The 27872-nt window shown below is 40.5% G+C and overlaps 1 protein-coding gene across 4 annotated transcripts in view; it reads right to left on the bottom strand.

Moving 5' to 3' along the window:
- The window catches only part of LOC143100176 (uncharacterized), a 91793-nt gene that overhangs the window by 16868 nt on the left and 47053 nt on the right, over positions 1 to 27872 (bottom strand). For all 4 annotated transcript variants that reach the window (XM_076263148.1, XM_076263149.1, XM_076263150.1 and 1 more), the window contains exons 11-15: positions 16050 to 16196; positions 15492 to 15578; positions 10659 to 10745; positions 8733 to 8801; positions 3483 to 3602 (exon numbers count right to left, since the gene is read on the bottom strand). In XM_076263148.1, the coding sequence (XP_076119263.1) occupies positions 3483 to 3602; positions 8733 to 8801; positions 10659 to 10745; positions 15492 to 15578; positions 16050 to 16196 (510 nt within the window). The remainder of the gene's footprint in view (positions 1 to 3482; positions 3603 to 8732; positions 8802 to 10658; positions 10746 to 15491; positions 15579 to 16049; positions 16197 to 27872) is intronic.

Raw genomic sequence — 27872 nt, 5'->3', positions numbered from 1 at the left:
CCCTTGCCTGTTCTAGAAAGACTGATCTAATGCAGCAAATATATTAAAAGGCTAAAGTCGTACATTGGCTAGGCCTATCCCCAGAATATCAGCAGCAAACTCAGTCTCTGTCGCGCAAAACAGTCTCCAAATAAAACGCACATCGGCATGTTGCCTATTCTGCCAGCTTGTGACAATTATATCGTCCAACATGCTTGATTGCATTGCATTCTCCACATTTTTAGCTAAATTTTCATGTACCACATCAGCATTTTTGTTCAGTGAATCTTTTGTAAATTGCTTTACAATTACCGTCGGGCCCTTGTCAGCAGACTTCGGCTTGCCTCTGCCACTATTCACTCCTTGTCTTCCGATGTCATTTCTGAGTCATCTACAGATGTTTACACACATTCACCTCCCTAAATAGAACCAACTTGACGTTGACTTCAACCTGTGTTATATCCTAGATGAGACTGCCTGGGTTATTTTGTTTAGATATTAGCCTAGGATATAATAATTGTAGCTAGCCTACCATTCAGGGAATAGGCATTTAAAAGAGAGAAAGAGTGATATGACTCAGAAATGACATCGGGCGATGGCAGTGCGAGATGTTCAGAACGTAGGCCTAAGAGCTAAAACTTCTACAAACTCAATAACATCCACAGCGGAAAAAGAAGGTAAGAAAAATAGTCGGAAAACTTGATGTGTAAGGCAAGCAAGCAAGTTTGGCGGTTGTTACTAAAAATGTGAACATGCACGTTGCACTGTTGTGCGGTGGACTTTCAGAATTAGGCTAATGGAGTCGGAGTTTCTTTAATATCGAGGCGTCATATTTGTCCGATGGCCTGCTATAAAATGAATTGCGATGTCTGTCTGAAAAAGACGCGCTCGTGCAGTCAAAATGAATGGGAGTCTTCAGAACAGGCTTGTCAGTCAACCTGACATAACAGTGTGTAAAGTAGCCTATAATGTGAATGACTTGTTATTTTATCAAGGATTTCTTTCTTTTTGCAAAAAATAAAGTACAATAGGCATTAATTAGTAGGCCAGGAGCATGCTGAAATTATGTGGCAAATTGCATTTTTTTTTTTATTACAATGATAAAATTGTAAAAGGACGTGACCGAAGCTGAGGCAAGCCAGGCAATAGGCCTATAGGCCCGACGGTAATTGTAAAGCAATTTACAAAAGATTCACTGAACAAAAATGCTGATGTGGTACATGAAAATTTAGCTAAAAATGTGGAGAATGCAATGCAATCAAGAATTTTGGACGATATAATTGTCACAAGCTGGCAGAATAGGCAACATGCCGATGTGCGCGACAGAGACTGAGTTTGCTGCTGATATTCTGGGGATAGGCCTAGCCAATGTACGACTTTAGCCTTTTAATATATTTGCTGCATTAGATCAGTCTTTCTAGAACAGGCAAGGGCTTTCTAGCCTCACGTCAGCAGCGCTGCATCACCCATATAGCCTACATTAAAACAACCAACGGATGGTGGGCGGGCGTGGTTTTGAAAATTGGTCAACAAACTTTGGTGCTGATGGATGGCTGATGGATTTTAAGTTTTGCTATGCAGTTATGGTTGAAATAATAGCCCATCAGCGCATCTCTAGTGTGTGTGCCTCTCTCTTGCTCAGAGGGGAGGGAGAGGCTGAGGGTCGATCCAGCATGGATTCTAAACTCTGTGGTGGATAGGATCTACAATTAGGTGTTAATAATATTACCACGCTAGGTCAAGTACTCCCAAGTGCTATTGCGCCACACAGTTCTCCTGTTTATTCGCCTGGAAAATCGTCACGTTTCATGTTGTGTGCCATAACATTTTTCATCAACTACTCGTGCAACTGTATTTAAGTAGGTAAAACGTGGAGGTGTTTGAATACTGCTATGTGCCTCTCTCTATGGCCACGGCAGAGCCCGCTAGCATAGCAACATGCTAACACATTCGCGCCAGGCGACAGAGCGTTTGAGTGCACCTACCGAGGCGGGAGAGGTACGACTCAACTCGTGAAAGTTATGGTAAGAACATATATCACTACTGATTTTGGGTGGCGTGTTCCTTTAAGGAGACTGTTTTAATAGCATTCTTCAATATCAACAGGGATAAGGATATTACAAAACCCATTAGCCTTTCCCTGACCTAGGCCATGTTTGTGTTGTTACCCCCCTGGGGTTAGCACCATCAGACACTGTGCACAAACATATTTCTCTATCTGGACATTTCCACAGAGGAAGGCTTTAGGGACAAAGGAGGTCTCAGTAGGCTACTCAGACAAAGGAAGGTTACCATACTCTCACAGCACATATGCAAGTTAAACTAACACATTCCATTAAATGACAAACGTATCATATTATGTTATTAGGGGTGTCACGATTCTCCAAATCCTTGATTCGACTTAATTTTCAATTTTAAAGTCATGATTCGATTCTTTGATTTTTTTTTGCCTTTTCCAATTCTGTTTCGGGGGGCTTTTATTTTGAAACCACTTTTTATTTTGAGACCGTTCCAACCACGAGGTTGTAAACAGAACAAACATTAGACGTGAACATGGTGAACACAGAATGATAATTTGATTGTTTCAGAGGGGGGGGGCAAATATAATTTTTTGAGTGGGCACAATGAATGGACCATTTTTCTAGTAAACATCATTTAGGCTTTGATTTGGGAACCCAAAATCATTGTTTCCTCTAGACATTTTTCCAGCAGCAGGAGTGTTAGTCATAGTTAAAGGTGCTCTATGCGATGTCATACGTTTTTTAGGCTAAACATTTTTTTGTCACTTACAGCAAACATTACCTTACCATCCGCTAGCTGCCTGTGTCCTGAATACACTGTAAAAAAAAAAACGCTATCTCTCTAGACAACCCAGGCTCCAAAAACAGCCACAAAACAACTTGGGCAAACCTATCCCATAAAAACATAACAAACTGTTCCAGCAAATCACCAACGAGATGCGTGTTTAGGAAAGTTTCAATTGCACGGGAGGGAGGAGGAAGTAGCGAGCTAGCTTTCTGTTTTGTTTGAATGTCTACAGAAGTGACATTACCCAGCATCGCTTAGAGCGCCTTTAAGCTAGGGGGGTTTGGGGCATGCTCCTCCGGAAGAAAATATTGAAACATTACTCCTTAAATGAGGATTTCTGGTGAGTTTTGTCAAAAGAAATGGACAGATTGAGTAACAAATATGACATAGCCTAACCATCAACACATTCTCCCCCCAGCCCCATTCTAGATCCGGCCATGAGAAGGCTTATCCCTGGAATCCTGGTGCGATAGATTGTACTCATGTGCAGCTATGTGCCCCATCATGCTCTGATTTATGTCAACCACAGGGAACCCCATTCAATTAACATACAGGTGACCTGTGATGCTAATGTAAAGTTACTCATGTCTTCCCAAATTATCCTGGCTCAAGTTACGACTCAATTAAATACCCAATACTGTAATTGCTGCAGATTACTGGAAGGACATGGGAAAGGATGTTTTCATCGTTCTTACTTTTCAGATAGAGCTCCTAGTCTGATAATCTTGCTGAGGAGGTCTGAAGATTTATCATGACTGGATTCTTCTGCGGTCGGTAGGATGAGAGAGATGGTTGACTCATCTGAGCTGAAGTTCCTAGTTTCACATTAAAACCAAAAATCATATAGAAAATGTGAGCTACAAAGGTTCAGATTATGTGCATATCTCTCAATTTGTGTCTGAGTCATCATTTAGTAGTAGTAGTAGTAGCAGTAGTAATAATAATAATAATAATAATAATAATAAATAACAATAATAATAACAATAAGCTTTATTTGTATAGCACCTTTTATACATAAAATGCCGCTTTTGCTTTACATTTTGAGCATTTAACACAGTAATAGAGAAAATATAAACAAACAAAAAAACAAAACAATAAATAAAACACCAGAGATTTAGAATTAAGTAAACATAAAATGAGAATTCACAAGATGGTAAGGAGATACAACACATACAATATAACTAATGCAGTGAAAATAGGAAGAACCTGTAAATAGCAGCAGTAGAATGCAAAATAATGAGAAGAAATAGGCTACAAGATAAAAGTGAGTTAACTGGATAACTGGTATGTTTTCAGGTCATTTTTTAAAGATGTTTACAGAATTTGCATGTTTGATGTACAGAAGCAGGGTGTTCCATAACTTCGGGGCATATTGGATAAAACCAGGATCTCTGCTTTGCTTGTAGAGCACTTTGGGCACAATTAAAAGATTAACATTGGAAGATCTAAGGTTCCGTTATGGTTGATAAGAATTAAAAGCTCAGAGATATATAAAGGTGCTATGCTATTTAGAGTTGTTAAGTAATTAACAGAACCTTAAAATCAATGCTATAGGAGACAGGTAGCCAGTGCAGTCCAGCTAAAACAGGGGTGATGTGCTCTCTCTTCTTGGTCTTAGTTAAAAGTCTAGCATAGTTCTGTATGAGTTCCAATTTCTTTATATGCTTTTTTGGGAGACCAATAAAAAGTGCATTGCAGTTGTCTAACTTACTAGTTAAAGGGACACCAGGCAAGCTTGATGCTTTTTCTCTACGAAACTCCCCCTCGCTCGGTCTGAAGCTCTTTTCCTTTTCTTTGCATCTTCCATCAAGGGTTTTCGCTGCTTCTTCGCTGGCTCTGCCATTATACATACGTTTGCAACAATCGCTAGCGTTTCGTTAGCCTGCCTCTGTGCTGTATGCAGGATGTAAACTGATCCTGCTTCGGTCGGCGGGTACGATACACTGAACTTGCAAGCCGGATATTCTTCCTACAGGCAGTAGGGGCGGGCGAGAGAGTTTTCATTCACCCTGTAATGAGTCATTTAACAATATACCGACTTACGAAGATCAGTAATTAACACAAAAACGTTGCCTGGTGTCCCTTTAAAAAGGCATAGATTAGTTTCTCTGCATCTTGTTGAGTTAAAAAAGGCCGCCATCTAATTTTTTTAAAGCTAAGGGCCCATCCACACGGAGACGCTTTTTGGGTTAAACGCAGAGGTTTTGCTTCGTCTTGGCCGAGCGTCCAAACGAATCCTGTAAACGCACTGCCCGAAACCGCACTTTTTTGTAACCTGGTCCCAGAGTGGAAAAATCTGAAACCGTAGCCCTTTTGAATTCGTTTGGACAGCGAAACCGCACATCCTACTTGCGTATCGATGATGTCATCGCCACATCTCAGCTGCCCTGGAATTGACACTTATAGTATTGCCTAACAATACTAGTTTTCATACATGACATTACCTACGATTACACTCCGTAGGATAAATATCACAACTGGTGCTGCGCAGCGCCGATAGCTTATGACTTGGTGGACTGAACACTGTTTTTCCCGGTGTTTTTTTATGCATTCTAGCTACTGTCAGTGACGCGAGAGAACTTAACCCTTAGAACCCTAAGCTGTTTTTAGGGCATTTTCACTACCTTTATTCATAAGGATTTATTCTGGTCATTGTAAGTGCCACACACATATATTATATATTGTTTTTTTCAGGAGAGTTTAGGCTATTCAGATCTGCCATCATTTCATGTATTAATACTAGCATTGATTTTATTTTGATTTTTAAAGAATTAAAATATAAAAAGTGTATTATAAAAATTCTTATATTTCGACATGTATCTCACCACTGCAAGCTCACAGCTCTACATGCATTTCATGTGTGTGTAGGGCAGACTGTCCTGAATCGGGCAATATAATTGCCATGTTGGAGGGATACTCTGGGGCTGAGCAATTTACAGAAATATTTGCTGTGTGATTTACGGAAATAAATGCCATTTTTTATTTAGTGATGAAAAATGACCTTTCTGCGCTCCATATCTGTGACACGAACTGATCTGACCTGACTTGACCCGAGGTTGCGTGTTAGCCTGCGTGCCTGTGTGTATGCAGTCATAATAATTCTCAACTCTTTACTGCATTGCCATGAACAAAGTAAAGGCAAAAAAGGTGTTTATTTGTTGAACAAATTGGGATGCAATGTGAGCCTTGAATTGGATGCCATGCAGGAATTTGCTAGGATCTCAAAACCGGAATATGAACATGCTTTGCCATAGAGAAACACATGATAGCATTGGATTATAAACATGCTTTGCCACAAGAACAGACAAAAACGTGGGGTAAGTCCAGCTATATGAAGTTATTATTTTGCTGTCACTTCGTCTGTTTTATAACCCAGAAGGATGTACTTGGTATCAAATGATAGCTCTGAGTCTCCTCTTTCATCTGACATGAGTGGCATATCTATGCGATCACGGGTCCGCGAGTAATTCAAACGAGAGTAATGAGTGTGCAGCTTTGGTTTGTGTACATGACGTTATTATTTTGCAGTCACTTCGTCTGATTTTATAAGCCAGAAGGATCGATAAACATGGTACCAATGGATAGCCCTGTGCCCCCTCTTTCATCTGATATGCTTGCCATATCGATGTGATCACGGGTTCGCGAGTAATTCAAACTAGAGTAATGTGTGTGCAGGTGAATGCAGAGAAGTATAGACGGTAAATATGATGCAATTTGATTTAATTTCATGATTTTTTTTAATTTTCATACTTGATCGTACAGACAAGTGTGTAGTCTCGTTGGAAAGCCCCACTTCTGCTCTGTCGTGCAATAAAGGTTTCATCTCGCTGCGATGAACCGTTCCGGAGCAATGTAACAGAGAAGAAAGGGTGTGTTTTTTGACGCACTTTGCGTCAATCGGGTTCTAAGGGTTAAGTTATTAGGGAAGTGTGGTGTAAGTTTACATTAATTTGTGCGTAGTGCCGGTGTCATTCATTTATTTTACATGTCTTACAACATACATAAATGCATTCATAGTGAAGTCAGATATGAGCATACAAAGACGCTTAGAACTCATGTTAAGCCTATAGATGCGCACTAAATGCGAATGCGCAATTTGATGCAAGCAAAAGTATCGACTGTTACTAACAAAGGTATTATAGCAATATTATAAATGTGGCGACGGAATAGCCTAGAACTTGGGTACGTCTAGCCTTTGCACTTGCGGTGATAACCAAAACTAATGTGAATCGCGGACTATCCTACAACTAAAGAAAGTAAAGGAGATTATTTTTACCTGCGTTAGCCAAATAAAGGACGGGACTGCACCCTTCACAAACCGTAAAAATTAAGTTTATTAGTTTTACAGTTGACTACAGTTGACAGTTTTCTGGTTTCCTTGCACTAGCCAGTTTTGTCGTAGCCTACTCTGTCTGTTGTATGGCCTACACAGCACGCAAGCTTTGGTCAATTTCTGTAACAAACAGTGCCACCTATAGGCCTGGGATATGAAGTAACGTGTTGAGTCGTGTTGAGATGGATCCATTTGGACGCAAATATTCTTGATACGGTTCCAGGGAAGACAGAGGGAAAAAAGGTCGGTTTGGTACGTGTGGACTAGGCCTAAAGCGTCATTTAGCTTTAAAAATGTGTTGCTCATCCACTGATTAATGGAGGCTAAGTATGTGATAAAGGAGCAAAGGCCATGTGGGTTTATTTACATTATGCTGACTTATGATGTTTCCTAACGTAAGCATATATAGAGAAAATAGGAGAGGACTAAGAGCTCCCTTGGGCCACACCAAAGGGCAAATCATGTTTTACATGATCCCCTAGACTAACATAATTATCTCTGCCAGTAATGTAGCTTTGAAACCAGTTTAAAACATTATCAGAGAGACCAACCCACTTCCCAGGTGGTGAATTAAAATGTTATGATCAATGGTGTCGAATGCTGCACTCATATCTAGAAGAATAACGATTGAGACTTTGTTAAAGTCAGTATCACATCTGAGATCATTAACTATTGCCGTTTCTGTGCTGTGATTTGATCTAAAACCTGATTGTAATTTTTCGAGAATACTGTTCTTGTTGAGGAAGGTATTAAGTTGATTACAAACAGCTTTTTCAAGTACTTTGCTAAGGAAAGGTAGGTTTGATACAGGCCTGTAATTTATCAGGATAGTATGGTCTAGATTTGACTTTTTAAGTAAAGGTTTAGGGAGTTACCCTTTTTCTCAAAGAATCAAAGTTAGAATGTTTGTATCAAGATAGATCACCATTGAAATGTAATACAATTGCCTGTAAGACATGTACATTCAGTCTATACGCCATGAAGAGGTAGTGACAAACTGACTTTTGGAAACTGCAAAATGGAGGCATGTTATTTAAATACCTGCCAATGGAAAGCAAAAACAACAATTCTGTAATGTCGAAAGTATCTGAGGTTAAAGACACTCTAAACAGCTTTTTAACCTTAACATAACGTTTCCAATGGCACATAATCTCATAACATGACGAACGGCACTTCTGCCCTTGTCCGAGCGGCCCTCTGTAGGCAATTACCGACGTAGCAACTTTCTAGTCTTGGGTAGGAAAGAGCAAAAGAGCTGCTATGCTACAGTAATCCTGACATCTTTTTCTAAAGACTGCTGTCGATGCATTCCCTCTAAATTTCATCAGAGTTGTGTCCATACTTTTGCAAAAGACGCATATTTAGTTAGTTTATTATCGCACTTCTCAACCAGAGGGGGACCCCGAGAGCAAATCTTGTTAAAGTTGGCTTTAAAAAAACAAAAAAAACAACTGCCGCTTCTGCCACAGGGCTCCAGAAATGTTATTATAATCACATAGAATTTGGTCAATAGAATTATGGGACAAGTTCAGTCTTTCAATTAAAATGACTGGTTTATATCCATAACAAAGATTTACAGTATTACTGAAACAAATGTCATGATGTATCTTACCTTATGAAACTCGCAAATTTTTGAGGCAAGGCATTTAAAATCCTCATTCCTCCACTGTCTGTCTCCGTACTATAACAGGGAAAGTATGCCAGTCAGTTACAAGCACAGCGTTATGAGTGGGCACAATGGGCCTGGTGTATAGCCTACACACATCTACACTCGTCTATTATTTGAACTCATAGGCAAAATGAAACTAACTTCACCATGGTGTTATAGTCAATGACAAAACAGCTATACACAGTTAATTACCGTATTTTCCGGAGTATAAGTCGCACCAGTCAAAAAATGTGTCATGAAGAGGAAAAAAACATATATAAATATATATATATGTTGCACCTGAGTCGCAGGACCAGCCAAACTATGAAAAAAAGTGTGACTTATAGTCCGGAAAATACGGTACTTTCACTATTGACTGACAATGGGTTACCATCGAAAACATGGCCTGAAAAATGCAACACTTACCCCAATAATGTTCAAATGACTGAATAAAAAACCTAAGGACATTTATCCTGCAGAGGAGTTGCTGCTTGAACTTGAATTTCCCCTGGGGATCAATAAAGTATCTATCTATCTATCTATCTACTTACATCTTGTAGTGCGTCTTTAGCTGCGCCTTTTGCTATAGACCAGTTTTTTCTTGATCAGTGGCGTAATACTTTTTAGATGGTGTAAGATAGCGATTTTTAGATAATGTACCAGGCAACAACTTAGGTCATTAATTGCCACACCCCTGGGTGCATCATGTAATAAAAGAGAAGGGCATGGTGAAAAACTTGAGTGCAAGATAGGAATACGCTTTGCATCGTGATAAGAATACACTATGCAATGGGTTTTAGGTCACCAAGATAGGGCCCTTTAAGTCTACCATGAAAGGTTACGATTTTATGGCTTATAATGTAGTTCTCAATGGAAAAATTTAATTTCATTGAAAAACATTCCAATTCCAATTCCAATTCAACTTCCTGTGGGGCAGAGCCAATTCAGGGTTTAGGTCTGGAGACATGCTTGGCAAGTCCATCAGCTTTACCCTCAGCTTCTTTAGCAAGACAGTGGTCATCTTGGAGGTGTGTTTGAGGTTGTTATCATCTTGGAATACTGCCCTGTGGCCCAGTTTCCTGTTAAACCACTGTAGGATCTTGGCCATCGTGCTGCAGCTCAGTTTCAAGGTGTTGGCAATCTTCTTATAGCCTAGGCCATCTTTATGTAGAGCAAATTTTTTTTTTCTGATCCTCAGAGAGTTCTTTGCCATGAGGTGCCATGTTGAACTTCCAGTGACCAGTATAAGAGAGTGTGAGAGTGATAACACCAAATTTAACACACCTGCTCCCCATTCACACTTGAGACCTTGGAACACTAACGAGTCACATTACACCGGGGAGGGAAAATGGCTAATTGGGCCCAATTTGGACATTTACCCTTAATTAAAGTGTAATGTATTCAATGTTGTCTCATGAAAAGATATATAAAATAATAAAATATTTACAAAAATGTGAGGGGTGTACTCACTTTTGTGAGATACTGTATGGAAACATGCAGGTAGCCTATTTTTCAGATAAGTGTAATTAATAAAGCAGTATGCAGGAGAGGTAGTAAATTTAGTCAATTAACAATTACAGCTTAATATAGAATAACAGTGTAAGTGTCAGCCTAACATTGAAAAGTAGACCCATTAATTCATTATTATTATGACATTTTTAATATTTTTTTTATATTTGGTATCTATAAAGGTACCAGACCCCTGCTTTAAATAATTTATAAATTCACCATCAGCAAAAGTATATCATGACTCTTTCAGCTCAGAAGGGGATTTTACCTTATCATCTGGTGCATTAAGAATTAGACTTAAATAATTAAAAAAAAAATGTAGTCTATTGGACCTTAGCTTAGCTTATAGAAGGCACTGGTTCATTCTTTCATTGTTCTTACATTTCTGGTAATGTGCTTAATAGGTTTGAAGGTTTGCGAGGCCTGGATACTGGATTCTTCTTATCCTCTGAGACTCTCGTTTTCAGTCTGAAAACAAAAAGTATTGTATGTATAAGTAAAGTGCAGTGGTCTGTGGACAGTCAACAAACCTCTTCATCAGGGCTCATTAATTGCATTTCTCTAAGCAGACACTGTGGGGGGCAGACTTCCAAGTACAAAAGGTCAGATAAGTAGAGATGCCACTAAAACACTTTTTCATGCACAATATCGACACCAATACCACAATCTTGCATATCTGCCAATATCAGTTAACCATGTTCCCCTTTCTTTTTCCTCCTCTCTTAAATCAGCTTTTGTCTAGATGCATATTGGAAGTAACCTGGCCCTAGCCAGATGAATGTCGTTCCGCTTAGCTCCGCCTAGCTTCACTCACATCCATCTGGAACCTCTTCCATTGAGAGTGATTTCTCCAACCAACTTTATGGTTTAGCCAATCAGGACGCAGGGCGGGAGTTTCATAGATGTGACATAGCGTAGAAGCGACTGTGAGACTGTTATCAGCGTCACGGGTTGGCTTCGATGTGAGTGGTTGAAGTAGCACGTCAATAGATGACGGACAAGTGGCTTATTCAATCATATGCAAGCATTTTTTGATTAGGTCCAGCCTTCTGAAGCAACACTTCAATGGATCGGTTCCAGATGGATGAGTGGAGCTAGGCGGAGCGAAATTCATCTGGCTAGGGCCAGGTTATATTGGAAGTGCTGACCTTCCCAACAAATCACAGTTCAGCCACAATAGCATGTTTCCGTAAGGGTGGTTTTTTATTCCAGAGGTTGCAGCATCGGTGTTACTCCGCTCGCAGTGACTACCGGTTTGCTCTCTTGTCTCAAGCAGAACTTGCTGCCCATTATCTGTTACAGACCTTCATGGTCTAGGTTGCGTGGGAAACTACTGGAGGGAGTTCTTATCTTGTTGCTTTGTATTAGAGCTGTTTGTAAAGCCCACTTGTTCCTGCTGAATGTTGAGATAGCCTATGTCACAAACATGTAGTGCTATAGCCTACTAGATGAAGGCACTTGTTATTAAGGCAGATTAAGGCACTTGTGTTCAAAACTCAACAGTCCATCAGATGTGCATCAAACTAACATATTCCAACATATTTTGAAATTTGAATATGCTTATTTGCGAAAATATATGAAAAATGTGGCCGGCTCGCTGAGCTCTCACGGTATCCTGGGTAATTTCATCTCCCACTTCGTTTTAAGCCTGCATCGGTCCTGGCTATATTTTGAGGGTTGATTTTAAGCCCTATGAGGACGTTTTGGTCAATAAAGGATTTACTTTCCTCCAGAAGCTATCAAAAGGGACTTAATTATGCTATGGAGGGGTGTATCCAAAACTTTAGAATACATACAAGGTGACAAGCAGTTGTGGCGAGTAGCCGTGCAAATCACCGTGCAAAAACCACTGACGTTAATGCTAGCTAGTGGAAGATTGATACTAAGATATGTTAGGTTACGTTAATATTTGATGTAGTAAGAATAATATAGTAGTTGGTTAATGGGTATTTTCATCTTGGGATTTAACAGGGAACCTGTGCCCACGTTGTTGGCTTAGTAGCCTACATTACGTCGAGCTGTTGTAAACGCGAGAGACGTCCTGTAGGCTACTGTTGATGAAAATATACCCCGTTTTCTATGCCTCTCGATGTTTTCCAGATCACACCCAGGTCAATCTATGGACATTATTGAATCTTTAGTTTCTCTTTCTGCTCTACATGTTTTGCTCTTTACAAACCCTTTTGCTTCATTTTTTAAGGTGCCTTAGTTGCCCTCATCTTTGGGCTGTATACACGGATCCTGCTGACTCCTGCCTGCACAGTGACGCCTGCACGATCCCCCCAGAGCAATTTGGCTGAGCCATAGACTCTGCCAAGCATGGGTTTCTTTTATTTTTTTATTTTTTTTTTTTTAAGTATATTTGTTGGGGCTTTTTATGCCTTTAATTAGACAGGATAGTGGAGAGTGACAGGAAGTGAGTGGGAGAGAGAGTCGGGGTGGGATCTGGAAAGGACCACAGGGCGGGAATCGAACCCGGGTCGCCGGCATACGGTGCAGGTGCCCCAGCCAGTTGCGCCACGGCTGGGGCCAAGCATGGGTTTCTTAACATCCATTAATCAGTTTTAGCTTCAAGATGGCTCTTCACTTGTTCTAATTTTCATGTCAATGCCTAACCTACTCCAGCTTAGCCGCTTGCTCTCATTCTCTAAATTTCTTCTCATGCTCTTGAATGCAAACTGCCTCTATTAAAGTGTTTGTTACAGGTTCATATTTATTCTCTAGATCGGCTACCATAATGCTAGGTAGCTCAGTGTTCTCTACAAACTTAATACAGCAAAGTAGAAACCTGTAACCCTCATTGGTTTTAAGGGCAACTCGGATATCTACCAACGCATATTGGTATTGGCACAGACCGTTTTAGGTTTCATTCAGGCAATAACGGTCTACCCGAGCACTTGCTCAAATACTCCAGGGGCCTTAGATACCGTTCACCTTATCTATAGCCTACATGGTCCTAGCCAGGGTCTTTTCAATTGGGTTGCAATTTTTGGGGTGATCACATGAATCCTGCTTGATTCCTGCCAGCGCAGTACACTCCTGCATCAGTGTTTCCCATACATTGACTTATTTGTGGCGGCCCACCACAATGTCAACATTGACCACCACACAATGATTTTCCAGGTTGTACTAAATTGTGCTTAAATCTGGTTCATCATAACCATGCTACGCTAATTTGTTAAAAACTGTTGAATTCAAGTTAATTCTGCAAACCTACCCCCACAAATAGAATTCAGTTCTGTGGGAAACACTGTGCATGATGCCTGCAAAGCACTCCATGACCCCCTGGCTAGGGATCTTGCCAAACAGCAGAATTGTAGATTGTAATTTGGAATGTTAACTTTATGAATCACTCACAAATCTTCGAATCACATGCCATGAGCATCAGCAACTACATCAGTCCTCTATTCCCACTGCACTGATCCCGAGCTTTGCTACTGCAAGCTGTACTCCCCTGCACTGACCCCGAGCTCTGCAACTGCAAGCTGTACTCCACTGCACTGACCCAGAGTTCTGCAACTGCAAGCTCATTGCCCTGCATGTCATGCTAAGTGCATGTTATGTGTGCAAGTGCATGCATGTTAAGTTAGCCCTCAAGCTTCCCATTATTTTAGGATTGGTACAGCCACCACCGCGGATAGTGGTCTGACCAATCTGCTAAGCACTCCTTCACCCTGGTTAGGGATCTTGCCAAACAAGTTTGCCGTTTTGAATGTCAACTCATAGATTGGCATGTGCTTCATCATTAGATCTCCTTCTGCCATAGATGACAGGCGCCCCTGACTGTCTTAATTCAAGTCATTCCTCTATCGCATCCCCATTAGATCCCCCCTTTGCTACAGACGATGGACGCTCCGTCATTTGCTTCTGGTTTCAAATGCAGCTGAAAGCTGTTCTAACGCAAGTCGGAATCCCAGCAGACCGTTACTCAACTCATTCTTTTAGGATTGGTGCAGCCACCACTGCGGCAAATAACGGTCTGTCCGATCAAGCCCTCAAAACTCTAGGCCGGTGGTCCTCCGACGCCTATCACTCATATATCAGATCAAATCTCTGATCTGAGGAAAGCGCACCTCACACACTCCCATTGATTTTGCTCAGCGTGGTTCTGGCCATAGGGTCCTTCATCTTCAAACGCAATTTTTGGGGTGTATGGCGGAATCCTGCCCGACTCCTGCCTGCGCAGTCGACTCCGGCACGATTCCGCGAAGCCCTTCAGGACCATGGCCAGAGACTTCGCCAAACATGCTTTTCTATTATGCTTTTATGTATTATGCTTTTATGTCTTTATGCAAATTCAGGAATGTGAACTAGTGAATTAAAATATTGCACTGTGGAGAGCACTGATCTCAAGGCCCACTCAGCCTCTGTTCCCTCCAGAAACCCCCTTGGTTCCAACCACCAATAAACTAAAACTTTCAGCTGAATCACTACAGTCCACCAGGAGTGTATCAACGCTGAGCCCTTCAACAAACTGAAACCGAGTGGGATTACATTGTCTACATCAGTAGGCTCTACATTCACCGGCTAATTATCATAACATCTTAAATTATCACCCATTTCGTTTGAAAATTCTAAAACAACGTTTCTTAATACTTCAAAATAACATTTGATAAATTAACCTTACATTTTTCAGTAGCCATAAGTGTGTAGATTTTAACAAAATCTGGTTTGGTTCTTACTGGGGCTTTTACTGCCTGAAATATCTGATTTTGTTTACTCGCTCGGAGGTTAATGCTGGCCTGGTGGGTCGTCTATTTCCACCCATTCACACGGCACATGAACGGTTATACCGAGAATTCTCGTCACTACTTCAAAATTCCACTGGAGCTCCAAGCGGATTTGTACACGCAGCCTTACAACACTGTTTACAGCTCTTCGAGTCACGGTAAATTGTCATTTTTGGTACATAGCTCATTTAGATACACCAATGGTGTGGGTGCTTGCGTTTCTTTAGGAATCCGCCGTCTTGGTTTGTATAGAAATGAATATTAAGTGACACATACATGCAAGAGGACGGAAACACGGGACTGGTGGTAATTGGAGGCATTCCGATAATTATGTACACCCTGCTAGTAGGGCTGGGACGGTATGGACTGTACTGCACTTTTTAATGGCTGCATCAAGGCCTTCTCACTACAGATAACAAAACTGATAACATGTTGAGTGATTAGCATTTACTAGTGAAAAAGCAGATTTCATGAAGAATCTCACCTGAAGGTCTCATCAGTGATTCTTTTCAATTTAAGAGAAGAGAATGCACCTGCTCCACCACTGTTTATCTTATCAGCTGCCCAGACACTAAAACAGAAGGAAGAGGCCAGTCAAATTCATCAGAAACACAATTACTCAGCAACAGTAGAGTAAGACCCCGCTCACACTGCAAGTCTTAATGCTCAATTCGGATATTCCGATATACCAAATCCGACTTGGTTGTTCCCACTGCGGCCGCATTGAAAAAAATCAGACCTGGGTCTGATTTAGGACCACATATGGAAGTGGTCTAAATCTGATATAAAAAAATCAGATCTGGGAAAGATTTGAGTGTTCACACTACTTCTGAAGTCTGACCTGGTCACTTGACCGCCCCAAAAAAAATCAGATTTGGGCCACTTTTGCCTGCAGTCTGAACGGGGTCTAATAGAACTGATAGTGGACACAAGTAACACAGAACACAGATACACTCCATAATGATCACATGCCTTTATTTCCCAAAAACATTTTGATTAAAATATATTTCTTTCTTTCTGTTTCTCTCACAATTTAACTTACTTTATGTCCATTAGGTTGCAAAGGGTCTTTTCATCTGTATGTATGTAGCAGAGGATATCAGAGGCCCAGTCTTGTGGCAGGTAGTTCACTTCAATCTCCAGTTTTTTCAGATCAGGAATAATAGGGCATTGCAGACTGTTCCCCTGCCTAAGAGATTTTTCATAAAATTATTGTTTAGGACTCTGTGACATGACCAAAATCTCATTTCCCATTACAAGCACTTATTCAAAGGAGAATTCTGGTGATTTTTCACATAGATCTCTGTTTCTTGAGGTCACTGAGTACTGTTGTATATAAGTATATATACTCTTTTGATCCTGTGAGGGAAATTTGGTCTCTGCATTTATCCCAATCCGTGAATTAGTGAAACACACTCACCACACAGTGAAAACACAGTGAGGTGAAGCACACACTAATTCCAACGCAGTGAGCTGCCTGCTACAGCTGTGCTTGGGGAGCAGTGAGGGGTTAGGTGCCTTGCTCAAAATGCACTTCAGCCGTTCCTACTGGTTGGGGTTCAAACCGGCAACCCTCTGGTTACAAGTCCAAAGCGCTAACCAGTAGGCCACGGCTGTTGGTATGAAAAGAGACAAAAACAATTGGTTGTACCCGAGTTGCTGCAGCCAACTGCTAAAGGCAGTTACAGTGGTACACTCTGGGGGATTATTAATGAGCCCGAAAAGTCTTTTCCATCTTCAAAACTACTCAATCCTCTACCTACTCCTCAAACTACCAGCCTCACAGCTGACATATTCACTTCTTTCTTCACTGACAAAGGTAGCAGCCATTAACTCACTGAGTGCCAAAAACGTAACATTACGTTTTTCCTTCCCATGCGTTGAGTGCCAAAAACGTAATATTACGTTTCTAGCTTTTTTTTTTAATTACGAAACTAGACACTCTAACACACCTTATATGTGATTTTGGGAACTCTGTGATGAATGGAAATGAAATATATGACGATCGAAAACTCATGCACAATCTGGACATTTTATCATAACTCGGTTGCCACTTTGGGTGGAATCAGTGACGCATGCACGTCAGCTCAAAACCAAGCCATTTTCGTGGGTCTATCACTAGGTGGCAGTCTCGCCAGGTCTTGCTAGGTCACTTCCCGGAAACTTTACAGGGAACACTTCATATTTCATGAAAGACGTTATATCTCCATTTCTAGAAAAAAAACAGCGATTTTGATGAAAACTAGCCACTGTTTAGCTTGCGATTTCTCAGGAACAGAAGTGTGTAGAAATACACGATTTGCACCCACTGAGAGCTTAAAGTCTCTCCTTTCAAACGAGCCATTGTATGTGTTCATAGCTATAACACAGAATATGCTGTGGCTGTACAAAAATCATCAACAATGGTCTAGATTGCTGGCACTCTAGGACAAAGCTTCCGAAAACAGCTTGGCATTCAATGAGTTAATAGTCAGTTCTCTGAACCAAGCACTCACAACCTACCTCTTCAGGTTAAATGATAATAAATAATTCCTGTATTTAGCAGTCCCTTTTCTGGTTTGTTTTGGATGAACTAGAGTGGTGGACACTAGAGATGCGCGGATATTATTTCAACCGTAACCGCATAGCAAAACTTATTATCCATCCGCCATCCATCCGCACCAACGTTTTTTGACCAATTTTCAAAACCGCACCCACCCGCCATCCGCTGGTTGTTTTAATATGGGTGATGCGGTGCTGCTGACGTGAGGCTAGAAAGCTCTTGCCTGTTCTAGAAAGACTGATCCAATGCAGCAAACATATTAAAAGGCTAAAGTCCTACATTGGCTATGTTGTAGCCTATCCCCAGAATATCAGCAGCAAACTCAGTCTTTGTCTCGCAAAACAGTCTCCAAATAAAACGCACATCGGCCTGTAGCCTACAATTTTATCATTGTAGGCTAATAAAAAACGCAATTTGGCACATCATTTCAACATGCTGCTATTTAGCCTACTAATTAATGCCTATTGTACTTTTTTTGCAAAAAGAAAGATATCCTTAATAAAATAACAAGTCATTCACATTATAGGCTACTTTACGCACTGTCATGTCAGGGTGACACTATGACAAGCCTGTTCTGAAGAAGACTCCCATTCATTTTGACTGCATGGGAAGAGAGCGCGTCTTTTTCAGACAGACAGCGCAATTCATTTTATACCAGCAGGCCGATCGGCGCCTCGATATTAAAGAAACGCCGACTCCATTCATTCCGAAAGTCCACCGCACAGCAGTGCAACGTGCATGTTCACATTTTTAGTAACAACCGCCAAACTTGCTTGCTTGCCTTACACATCTAAGTTTTCCGACTATTTTTCTTACCTTCTTTTTTCCGCTGTGGATGTTAATGAGCTTGTAGAAGTTTTAGCTCTTACGTTCTGAACATCTCACACTGCCATTGCCCGATGTCAGTTCTGAGTCATCACTCCATAATCTGTCTCTCTTTTAAATGCCTATTCCCTGAATGGTAGGCTACAATGACTATGTGTTTTATATATAATATCGAAACAAAATAACCCAGTCAGTCTCATCTACGAGATGTTTAGGCCCCCAATACTGGCAGCTGGGCTCATAGGTTGCAGATTTGCTTAGTGGCCTACTAAGGCTCTGCAACGAGACGCGACATGGGAGATGAATCATCGGTCAACTTGCACTGTAGCCTATTCTGTCTTATCGCACACTGGAGAGGAAAACATGCTGGTAGGCTACGAAAGGCTACTTAATTTAAACTTTGTTACCTTTAGTGTGTGTGTGTGTGTGTGTGTGCGTGAGAGGGGTTGCTCAGTGAAACATCGGAATAGGCTACACCAATTCCGCAACGCCGTCTCTGATAGATAAACAAAGCAGCACGCATAGAAGCAACTAGGCCAAACTGCCTGATGAAAATTTGACTATTTCAAAGTGTGCTTGTTTTTTTCGGATGTAGGTAACACAATTTAACAATGTATAGGCTATATTTTTTTCATTTGATTGGCTCAACCGCCACCCGCCCGAATTTAATTAAAATATTATATTTCTTCACGTCATCCGCCCGATCCGCGGAGTCCGCGGCTGTAACCGCGAACCGCGCATCTCTAGTGGACACCGAAATGTTGACGATGGGTCCTGTCTCAACTTTCTGACTCGTTTTGAATCGCCTTTGACTGGCTGGCTATGGGCATGCACAAACATGTCCTTAAAACAACCCTTAACGTTCATTTTCAAAACTGTGCAACTCACCGAGTGGTTAGTGGTGGTGTTCGTTGGTTATTAAAAACAAAGTCTAGCAAACTCTGGATGAACAATGGATTTTATGGAGAGGCGCCGACAAAATAGAACTTAATCGTAATTTTGACGGTGTCGGCAAAGTGTGATGCTGGTGTGCAGAGTTGTATTGAGAAGAACAACAGAAACTAATGTGAATGTCGAAAGCCATGAGTGCACCGCAGAGACAAACGTTTATTTCCTGGTTGGTGGACGCTTGTCTGAAGTTTGAAATCATTGGAGTTCAATCACTAACATTTGGTAATGACGTATGTTAACCACAACGATAACGATAGGCTTGCAACTTAAACGCAATTGCTCTCAGGAACGCCCTCTGTTCGCTGGTTGGTTCGGCTGCCAGGAGCCGAAGTAAGCGAAGGCGGATCATGCTATTCCAGACGGAGTACTGTAGGGAAATGAAAATGAGTGGAAGTACGTAGACAGGCGGAGTCAGGCTAACTCATGTCACCCGTGTCCACAGTGCTTTAAATGCCATTCAGCCTACCAGGAGTTCAGAACTGCGTTGGTGTTTATTATCTCCATGACTACAGAAGGAGGAGGGTGAGGCAGAAGCCTACTAGGAAGTGTCTGTGGCAGTATGAAGACAAGAAACGGTGCAGCAAAGGGTCAAAATAGTAGCTGTCAAAGGGGATTAATGCGATAAAAAAATAAATAACGCATTATGCTTGGTTCTTAGGCTACGTTTACACATGGCCAGCTATTTTCATAAACAGACATTTTACCCTCTCCGTTTTCAAAAATAGCAAACGTGCAACCCAAGTTTTCCATAGACGGTGCTGATGTGCGTGGCAAGTGACATTGCACTCATCTCGGCACCAGTGTTGGCTCAGTCGACATGGAATTAAAACATCAACAAAGCACTTCAAGTTTAATCTATAATCTACTATGAGCTAAACATTAGTTACACTCCTACACTGTTACATGTTAACTGAGATAGTTCATGGACTAGGCTATTTCTGTTAGCACTTCATTGAAATGTAGGCCTAAGCTACATTTTGCACATGCACTTTTGCATATTTCTCAATATGAAAAGTTCCTTATTTTCAACTGCAGTGTTTCCCCTACAATGTATTCATCAGCGGCGCAGCGCCGCTCCTGGAATTCAAGCGCCACTGCAAAAAAAGTTGCCTAATTAAAAAAAAAAAAAAAACATGCAAGTGAACTTCAGGAACAGCTGCCGTTCGTTCAGGTTTGATGTCAACAAATAATAGTAGGCTAACGTTGAAGGCGCAGTCAGGGATTCCACAGGAGATCATGCTTGTTTGTGTTTATGTTTAAGTTTATTAGCAGACGCAATTTTGAGCAAAAAAAGTAGCCTACATTATGTTAACCAAGGAACCAAGTTAAACACGCCAGCGAGGTAGCTCGCCCCTACCTTCAGTAGCCTATTCCCAGATAAATTCCACGCATTGTTTCGTTTTTGTTTGTGATACAGGCAATGCTTTCAAGCCCTGTGTTGCTAAAATACCTAGGCTGTGAAACTAAGGTCTAGCTAGCCTATTGGTGGGTTTAATTGAATTTGAGTAATAGGATACGCAACCATTTACATCTGGAGATAGTTTGTAATTCCTGTAGAGCTCACCAAAATTATAGAAATGATACAAGACACTTATCTCTTATAATCCAAGATAGATTTTCTTCGAGTTTTTGAGCATTTATTTTACCAAATGACATGGAAAACATAATTCATTTCATCCACATATTCTTATGCACCATGCACAACAACGCTGCTAAGTTATCTTAAAACTGTGAGAATCAAGCAAGCCCCACGGGCCGTCACGGCCTTAAAGTGACAGGCACTCAATTCGACTTGCATAGCACCAATACAGTGTAATGACATGAAAGAGAAGTCTATATAGTTTATACAGTGCTGTGCAAAAGTTAAGACACCCATCCTGAAATTGACTAAAGGGAGGAATAAAAAAACATCTTTTGCCTTTTGTCTTAATGCCTTAATTAAAAAAAAAAATAGGACATCAATTATTTTTGAATGTATCATGTATCGTAAATCATTCTAAATAGTAATAGTCAGGGTGCGATTTGTAGGGGGGGATGGTGAGGATTTCCCACCCTCTGGTTTTCCTATCCCTACCTCTGCTAAATTATTTTTATCGTCGGGGGGGACAACATTTATCCCCCTCTGCCCCTCATATTGATTAATCCTACTTCATAAAGCGCTGCAACGTGAGAACAGTCTAGTAGGCTAGCCTACATAATAATCTGACATCAGAAACGCACCTGTCACCGTCAGCACTGATGCTGCTGACAGAGTGGCTGCGTGATAACTTAATTTGGCCTTGATCGTGCAGGACATTTCAGAATGTCGAGTGTGTAATCCATCATAAATGGCTAGGTTCAATGGAAAAGTTAGCTGGACAAATGAAAGAAAACGAGAAGGATTCAGTGAAGCATAATAATGTTTTAGAACCTTCAAAATTAGAAAACTGATGCAACTGAGATGGAGGACAACTGCACGTAGAGTAGAACGTAGGCCTATTGTCCGAAGGAACTTACATTAAATGAGGAGATATTTGCTGAATGTCACAAAAAGTGTTACAGAAATTGCATCGCTTATTCAATGGCTCTCTACCGAAACACATGTAGTTTGCGGAGGATGAACGAGAAAGCACTCGTTTGATAAATCAGCCAGTAGTAGACAAATAACTTTTAGAAATAATCTGTACTGCAAAAACGAATGTTGGTGGGTATTTAAACTATCTAGCGGGTGTTTTAACAGCTGCAAGAATGGTCTTTATGTTCTGGTTCGTAAATTATTTTCATAAAACTTCAAGTTGCCCTATAACTTCACTCTCCAAACTCTTCACTGCACTGTAGGCAATTAACTGACAGTATGATAGGCTATTTATTTTCTGTAGGCTACAATAAACACATTTATTTTTTCAACTTTTGCAATATTACGCACTTGGCTACTGAACGCAAATCAGCAGGAGAGAGAATGCACGTAGCCTACGCAGCGTGTAGCGCAATGTGTAGGCTATTTGGTTACCAACTAACACTGTTAGCCAATTCACTAACTTAAGACTTCAGTGCCATAATATAGGCTACAATATATACAATACAATATATTTGTATGCTTGTCAAAACGTAGTCCTACCCTGCATTAGAGGAGCTGATCATCATACCAAGCACACTCGCTGTTTAAAGTCATAGCCTACACCACGGTAAACTAAAACTTAAATGTTACAAAGGTGGCAAAAATAATATAGGGTATTATTAGCCATGACATTAGACTATGAATCGTTCGTTCATTTTTTTTTTTTTTTTTTTTTTGGGGGGGGGGGGGGGGGGGGGGGGTTACAAACTTATTGGTTTTTACACAAATCGCACCCTGGTAATAGTTTTTACAGTGGCTTAGCCTACATTGTACAGTGGCTAATTACTAATAATGTAAATGAAAAAGGTAAAAGAAAAACATGAATAATCCTGTTCAAGTACTGCAATAATCATGCTTTGTAAATGCTTGTGTTGATGGTTATGTCATAATTTGTAACACTCAATCTGTCCATTTCTTTCACAAAATCCACCAGAAGTCACCATTAAAGGAGTCATTTTTTCAACATTTTCTTTTTTTTTGGGGGGGGGTTCCTACAATCAATAGCACCGCTGCTGGAAACATTTCTAGGGGGAAACACTGAACTGATCTCTAAAGATAATGAATATAGGCTATATGGAGTATCCCAGCAAACACAAACGTTCAGGGAACGTTCCCTAAAGGTCCCTTGAAGGTCACAAAAAATAAACCTTTAAATGACGTTCTGGGAACGTTCTCTAAAGGTATAGTGTTGTGCAACTATTAGGGAACATTTAGGGAACGTTCCCTAATGGATAAAAAATTTATCCTTAATATGACCATCAGGGAACATTCCCTAAAGGTATAGTTTTGTGCACCTATTAGGGAACCTTTAGGGAACGTTTTCAAAGTTCTCAATGTCTCGTTTTAAATGTCAAGGCCCTCGGAAGTCTACCAATGAAGTATGGAGCTACTTTGAGCCTCGTAAATGGTGTAAAACAGTGATTTATTTGCATGGCTAGGCCGATGCCCGAGGCACCCCCATGGTAGCATCGGCTAACTAGCGCCAGACAAGTGCAGGGGACAAGCCGAGATGAGCTATGAGACATACGTTCACACCAGAGGAGGCTCCTTCATTCAGGAAAGGGAGGAACACCCTCCCTAAAATTTCAGAGAAAAATAAAAAATATATAAAGTGAATTACTAATCTGATAAATTACTGTTAATATTACTATTTGAACACTTTGAATGAACAAAATCGTTCCCAAAATCCCCCTATCGCAATGGGAAATTACTGTATGAAGGAGCTTCCTCCTCAAGCCCCTCATTGAAGTCCATTATAAACACCTCAGAACCCAGCGGCTCGTGAATCACGTCGTTTTCAATGGCCAAGGGAGGAAGCTCCTCCATACAGTAATTTTCAATTAAGTATAAGTATAGTATATATACTTTTTTGATCCCGTGAGGGAAATTCGCTCTCTGCATTTTAACCCAATCGGTGAATTAGTGAAACACAAACAGCACACAGTGAACACACAGTGAGGTGAAGCACACACTAATCAGCTCGGGGAGCAGTGAGGGGTTAGGTGCCTTGCTCAAGGGCACTTCAGCCGCAGCCCACTGGTCAGGGCTCGAACCGGCAACCCTCCGGTTACAAGTCCAGAGTGCTAACCAGTGGGCCACGGCTGCGATAGGGGGTGCTGTTTTTAGCGGCAACGGTGAATCAATGAGCAGCTAGCTGCTCTGCAAAAACGTTATCTGCAGTCATACAGCTAAGGATATTGTTTTCACCATTCTAACTGCATCTTTGGATGGACATTGTTAATGAATGTTTCAGACCATGATGCATTCCTTTAATGACGTCAATAACATTTGCCTTTCGAGTATAAATTCCCACTTAGCTATTACAACCTGTCTTTAAATTATAGAAATGTGGCTTTAAAAACAATAGCATGTTACAAATAACCACATTTAAGGTCTATTTTTAATGGTAAATAGTTACATGGTTTTATAAAACAAGTGTCTATTTTTAGTATTATAGACTTTTCTGCAAATGTATTACATTGAGCAAAACCTCCAGACTTTCCATAATTTTGCACATCTGGAAAAAAGTATTTCATAACTAGACCTACATATCTTCCCTGACTTCCCAGACCTAATTTACATTTAATTACATTGTACATTAATGTAATTACATGTATTAATTTAGCACTATTATCCAAAGTGACTTATATATTTAAATTACGGTATATTACAAAGTCCATTGTCCCTGGGGCAATTTGGGGTTAAGTGCCTTGCTCAAATGCACAATGGTGGAAGCCAAGAATTGAACCCACAACTTTTCTGGCTGCTGCATGCTAGCCTAGCTCCTTAGGTAAGAGGTTAAAGTCTGTATTATATAACATCTTTATTCTAATATTTTGATAAACTGATTTTCATGAGCTGTAAGCCATAATCATCAACACTAAAACAAAAAATGGCTTGAAATATTTCACTCTATATAAATCTAGAATATATGAAAGATTCACTTTTTAAAATAAAATAGGGGGAAAAATGTACTTCAAACTTTTTTTGAGACCCACCTGTAAATATGAATGTAAATTAGTGCTAGGCGGTATACCGGTTCACACCGCATACCGGTGTATATTTTCGTTATGATATGAATTTTTAATATACCGCCATACCGGTGTATTTGATTACACAACGTTTGGAACGTTGCGCCGCGCCTGAAGTATCCCCTGAAGTATGACCCTTAAGGCTTAATTTCTCCTTAGGTAAGGGGTTTATTTAAGGGTGTTGCACAGAACACCTTAAATTGTTTCTTTAGTTAAGGAAAAACGTTAAGGGATATTGCATTGAAAGGGATTTACCGTCACGAAAATGATATTGAGATTGTTCAACAGCTGTAACTAGCTGGCTAGTAGGTGATGTCGTTCGTTAGCAACCCACCGAACACAGTGAAGTTTAATGTTCTTATCATTCATCTCACCTTAAGAATATTCGCTGAAATTATCCAGGTAGCAAGTAAAGCATGTTATAGACATGCACTGAGCAATACTAGCTGGCTAGTTAGAAATGATCCTGACTGTCATCAGTACACCAAAACAAACTTTTTTGTTAATGTTTTGCCTAGCGAACCGAACCGAAGCTAAGTATAAGTATAAGTATATATACTCTTTTGATCCCGTGAGGGAAATTTGGTCTCTGCATTTAACCCAATCCGTGAATTAGTGAAACACACACAGCACACAGTGAACACCCAGTGAGGTGAAGCACGCACTAATCCCGGCGCAGTGAGCTGCCTGCTACAACAGCGGTGCTCGGGGAGCAGTGAGGGGTTAGGTGCCTTGCTCAAGGGCACTTCAGCCGTGGCCCACTGGTCGGGGCTCGAACCGGCAACCCTCCGGTTACAAGTCCAGAGTACTAACCAGTAGGCCACGGCTGCCCCTCATGGCAGGCTAACAAGACATCCACATGAAGTTAACGTTAGCCTACCACTAACGTTATGTAAACCACACAATAACAATAAGGCATGTTTCTGATAGGCCTATTTGACAGAGTAAGCATATTAGCAGAGAGGTTTTATTTTAAATTGTATAATTTTCAAAAAAGTATAATTATTGCAAGTTGGTTTTATACAAGATGTTTGTGAAATTTGCACAGTAAAAGTTCTGTATTTTGACTGCAAAATTGTCTTTGCATTCTGATTAGATTCTTCATTAGAATCATGAGTGGCTCTTTGTAAACAGCATCATTTTCTGGGGCCATGCAAAACTGCATTACCACTAGTGAGGAGTTATTCTACATCATGACAGTAAAATGGACCATCCTTAGTTAATGTAGGCTACTGCAGCAATTCCTCTCTCAACCTATAGAAAATGCTGTGAACATCTGATTATGCATGGAAAAAAAAAATACCGTCATATACCGTGAAACCGTAAAATTTTTAAAAATACGGTGATATACATTTTTGGTCATACCGCCCAGCACTAATGTAAATGAGCACCCATGTTTATGCCCCCGGAGTGATTTATGTGAAAAATTGCCGGAATTCTCCTTTAATATCCTGACACAACTACAGTGATTATCCTACATCTGGCAACATAGATAGAATGAAGTTAAGGGGGTGTAATGATAGCCAGCAGATCCATTACTGTGCAATGTGAGAAAATTTAATTCCCAAACACCATCATCAGATGGTAGTAACCATGGGTTTTAACCACCAGGTAAATGTGCCTGCCCTTCAATGCCTGAGGCCACGCATTTGTGCTGTCTACACAACGCAAGACACATGAATGAAGCTAACTCATTACTTAAAGGAAAACATCTCTAACCTGGGACCTATGTTTAGATTTTAGTTTTAGAAACAATGAGAATCAGTGCAGTATTGAGCTAGCACAAACAGCAGAAATGGTTCAACGCCTATACAATGCAATCCTGTTGGGTATAACATTGTCAGTAGCACAAACTTCAGCAATTCAAGTATAGTTTACTTGATAGTTTACTTTTCCTCCACAAAATTAAGTGACACTCATTTTAGGCAAGTAATCTCAACCAAGACAAAAACTGAGTTCTACTTACTAAACATTTTAGGTAAGGAAAGCCATTATGTTTTACAGTGTAAGTACAACCCCAAAACAGAAAAAGTTGGGACGTTGTGTGAAATGTGAATAAAAACAGAATGTAATAATCTGCAAATCTCTTAAACTCATATTTAGTTGCAAAAAGGACATTATCCGTAAACATTGTTGCAATGCCTCTTCATATCTGCCTCGTTTTAACGGTTAGGCAACGCCACGACAATGTTGAAGAGAAAGTGATCATTCTCAAAATGACTGCGAGTTAAATGTTTTCAAGCATGTCTGGATAATGGGTGAACAATGTTTAGGAGACAAACAAATGACTTTGCACTCGTGTTTAGGCATAGTATAGGCCCCTTTTCTCTGACTGAAACTGCGCAGAACTTGTACATTTACATAACAGTATTTAATAAATTTTCTCGGAGGTGACACCCCCGAACCACCTATAACTTTTGGGCTTAAAGAAAAAATGTCTGTGTCTGTCTGAGCTGCCGCATGTTCACGTTAAACGTGGTCACGCACAAAGTGTCCCGGTTTTAGTTCCGACAAATCTGGTCACCCTAGACTTTTATATTATCACATTTTGTTTTATTTGCATTTTACACAACGTCCCAACTTTTTCTGTTTTGGGGTTGTAAGTAAATTGCTTTTTTTCACCCCTGACTACTCCACATGCCATTACAAGTGTCTGCCAACATGGACAGAATCCCTACAGATATACTGTATCTATGTCTTTACAGACAGACACATTTGTTTGTGTTTATAAAGCAGACAGTAAAGGCTTGTATAAAGCAGTAACAACTATCCTTTGTACGCACAATCTGGAAAATGTAACCTAACATGTCCAAAAAGTTCCTAAAGTTGCTAATGGGCAGCTGTGGCCTACTGGTTAGCACTTCAGACCTGTAACCGGAGGGTTGCCGGTTCGAACTCCGATCAGTAGGCATGGCTGAA

Source organism: Alosa pseudoharengus, unplaced genomic scaffold (genome assembly GCF_046254945.1).
Source record: "Alosa pseudoharengus isolate Yale_2024_CS ecotype anadromous, Long Island Sound unplaced genomic scaffold, YU_APseudo_1.1 YU_APseudo_1.1_scf_3, whole genome shotgun sequence".
Taxonomy (NCBI): Eukaryota; Metazoa; Chordata; class Actinopteri; order Clupeiformes; family Clupeidae; genus Alosa; species Alosa pseudoharengus.
This window is presented reverse-complemented; position numbering and strand designations above follow the sequence as displayed.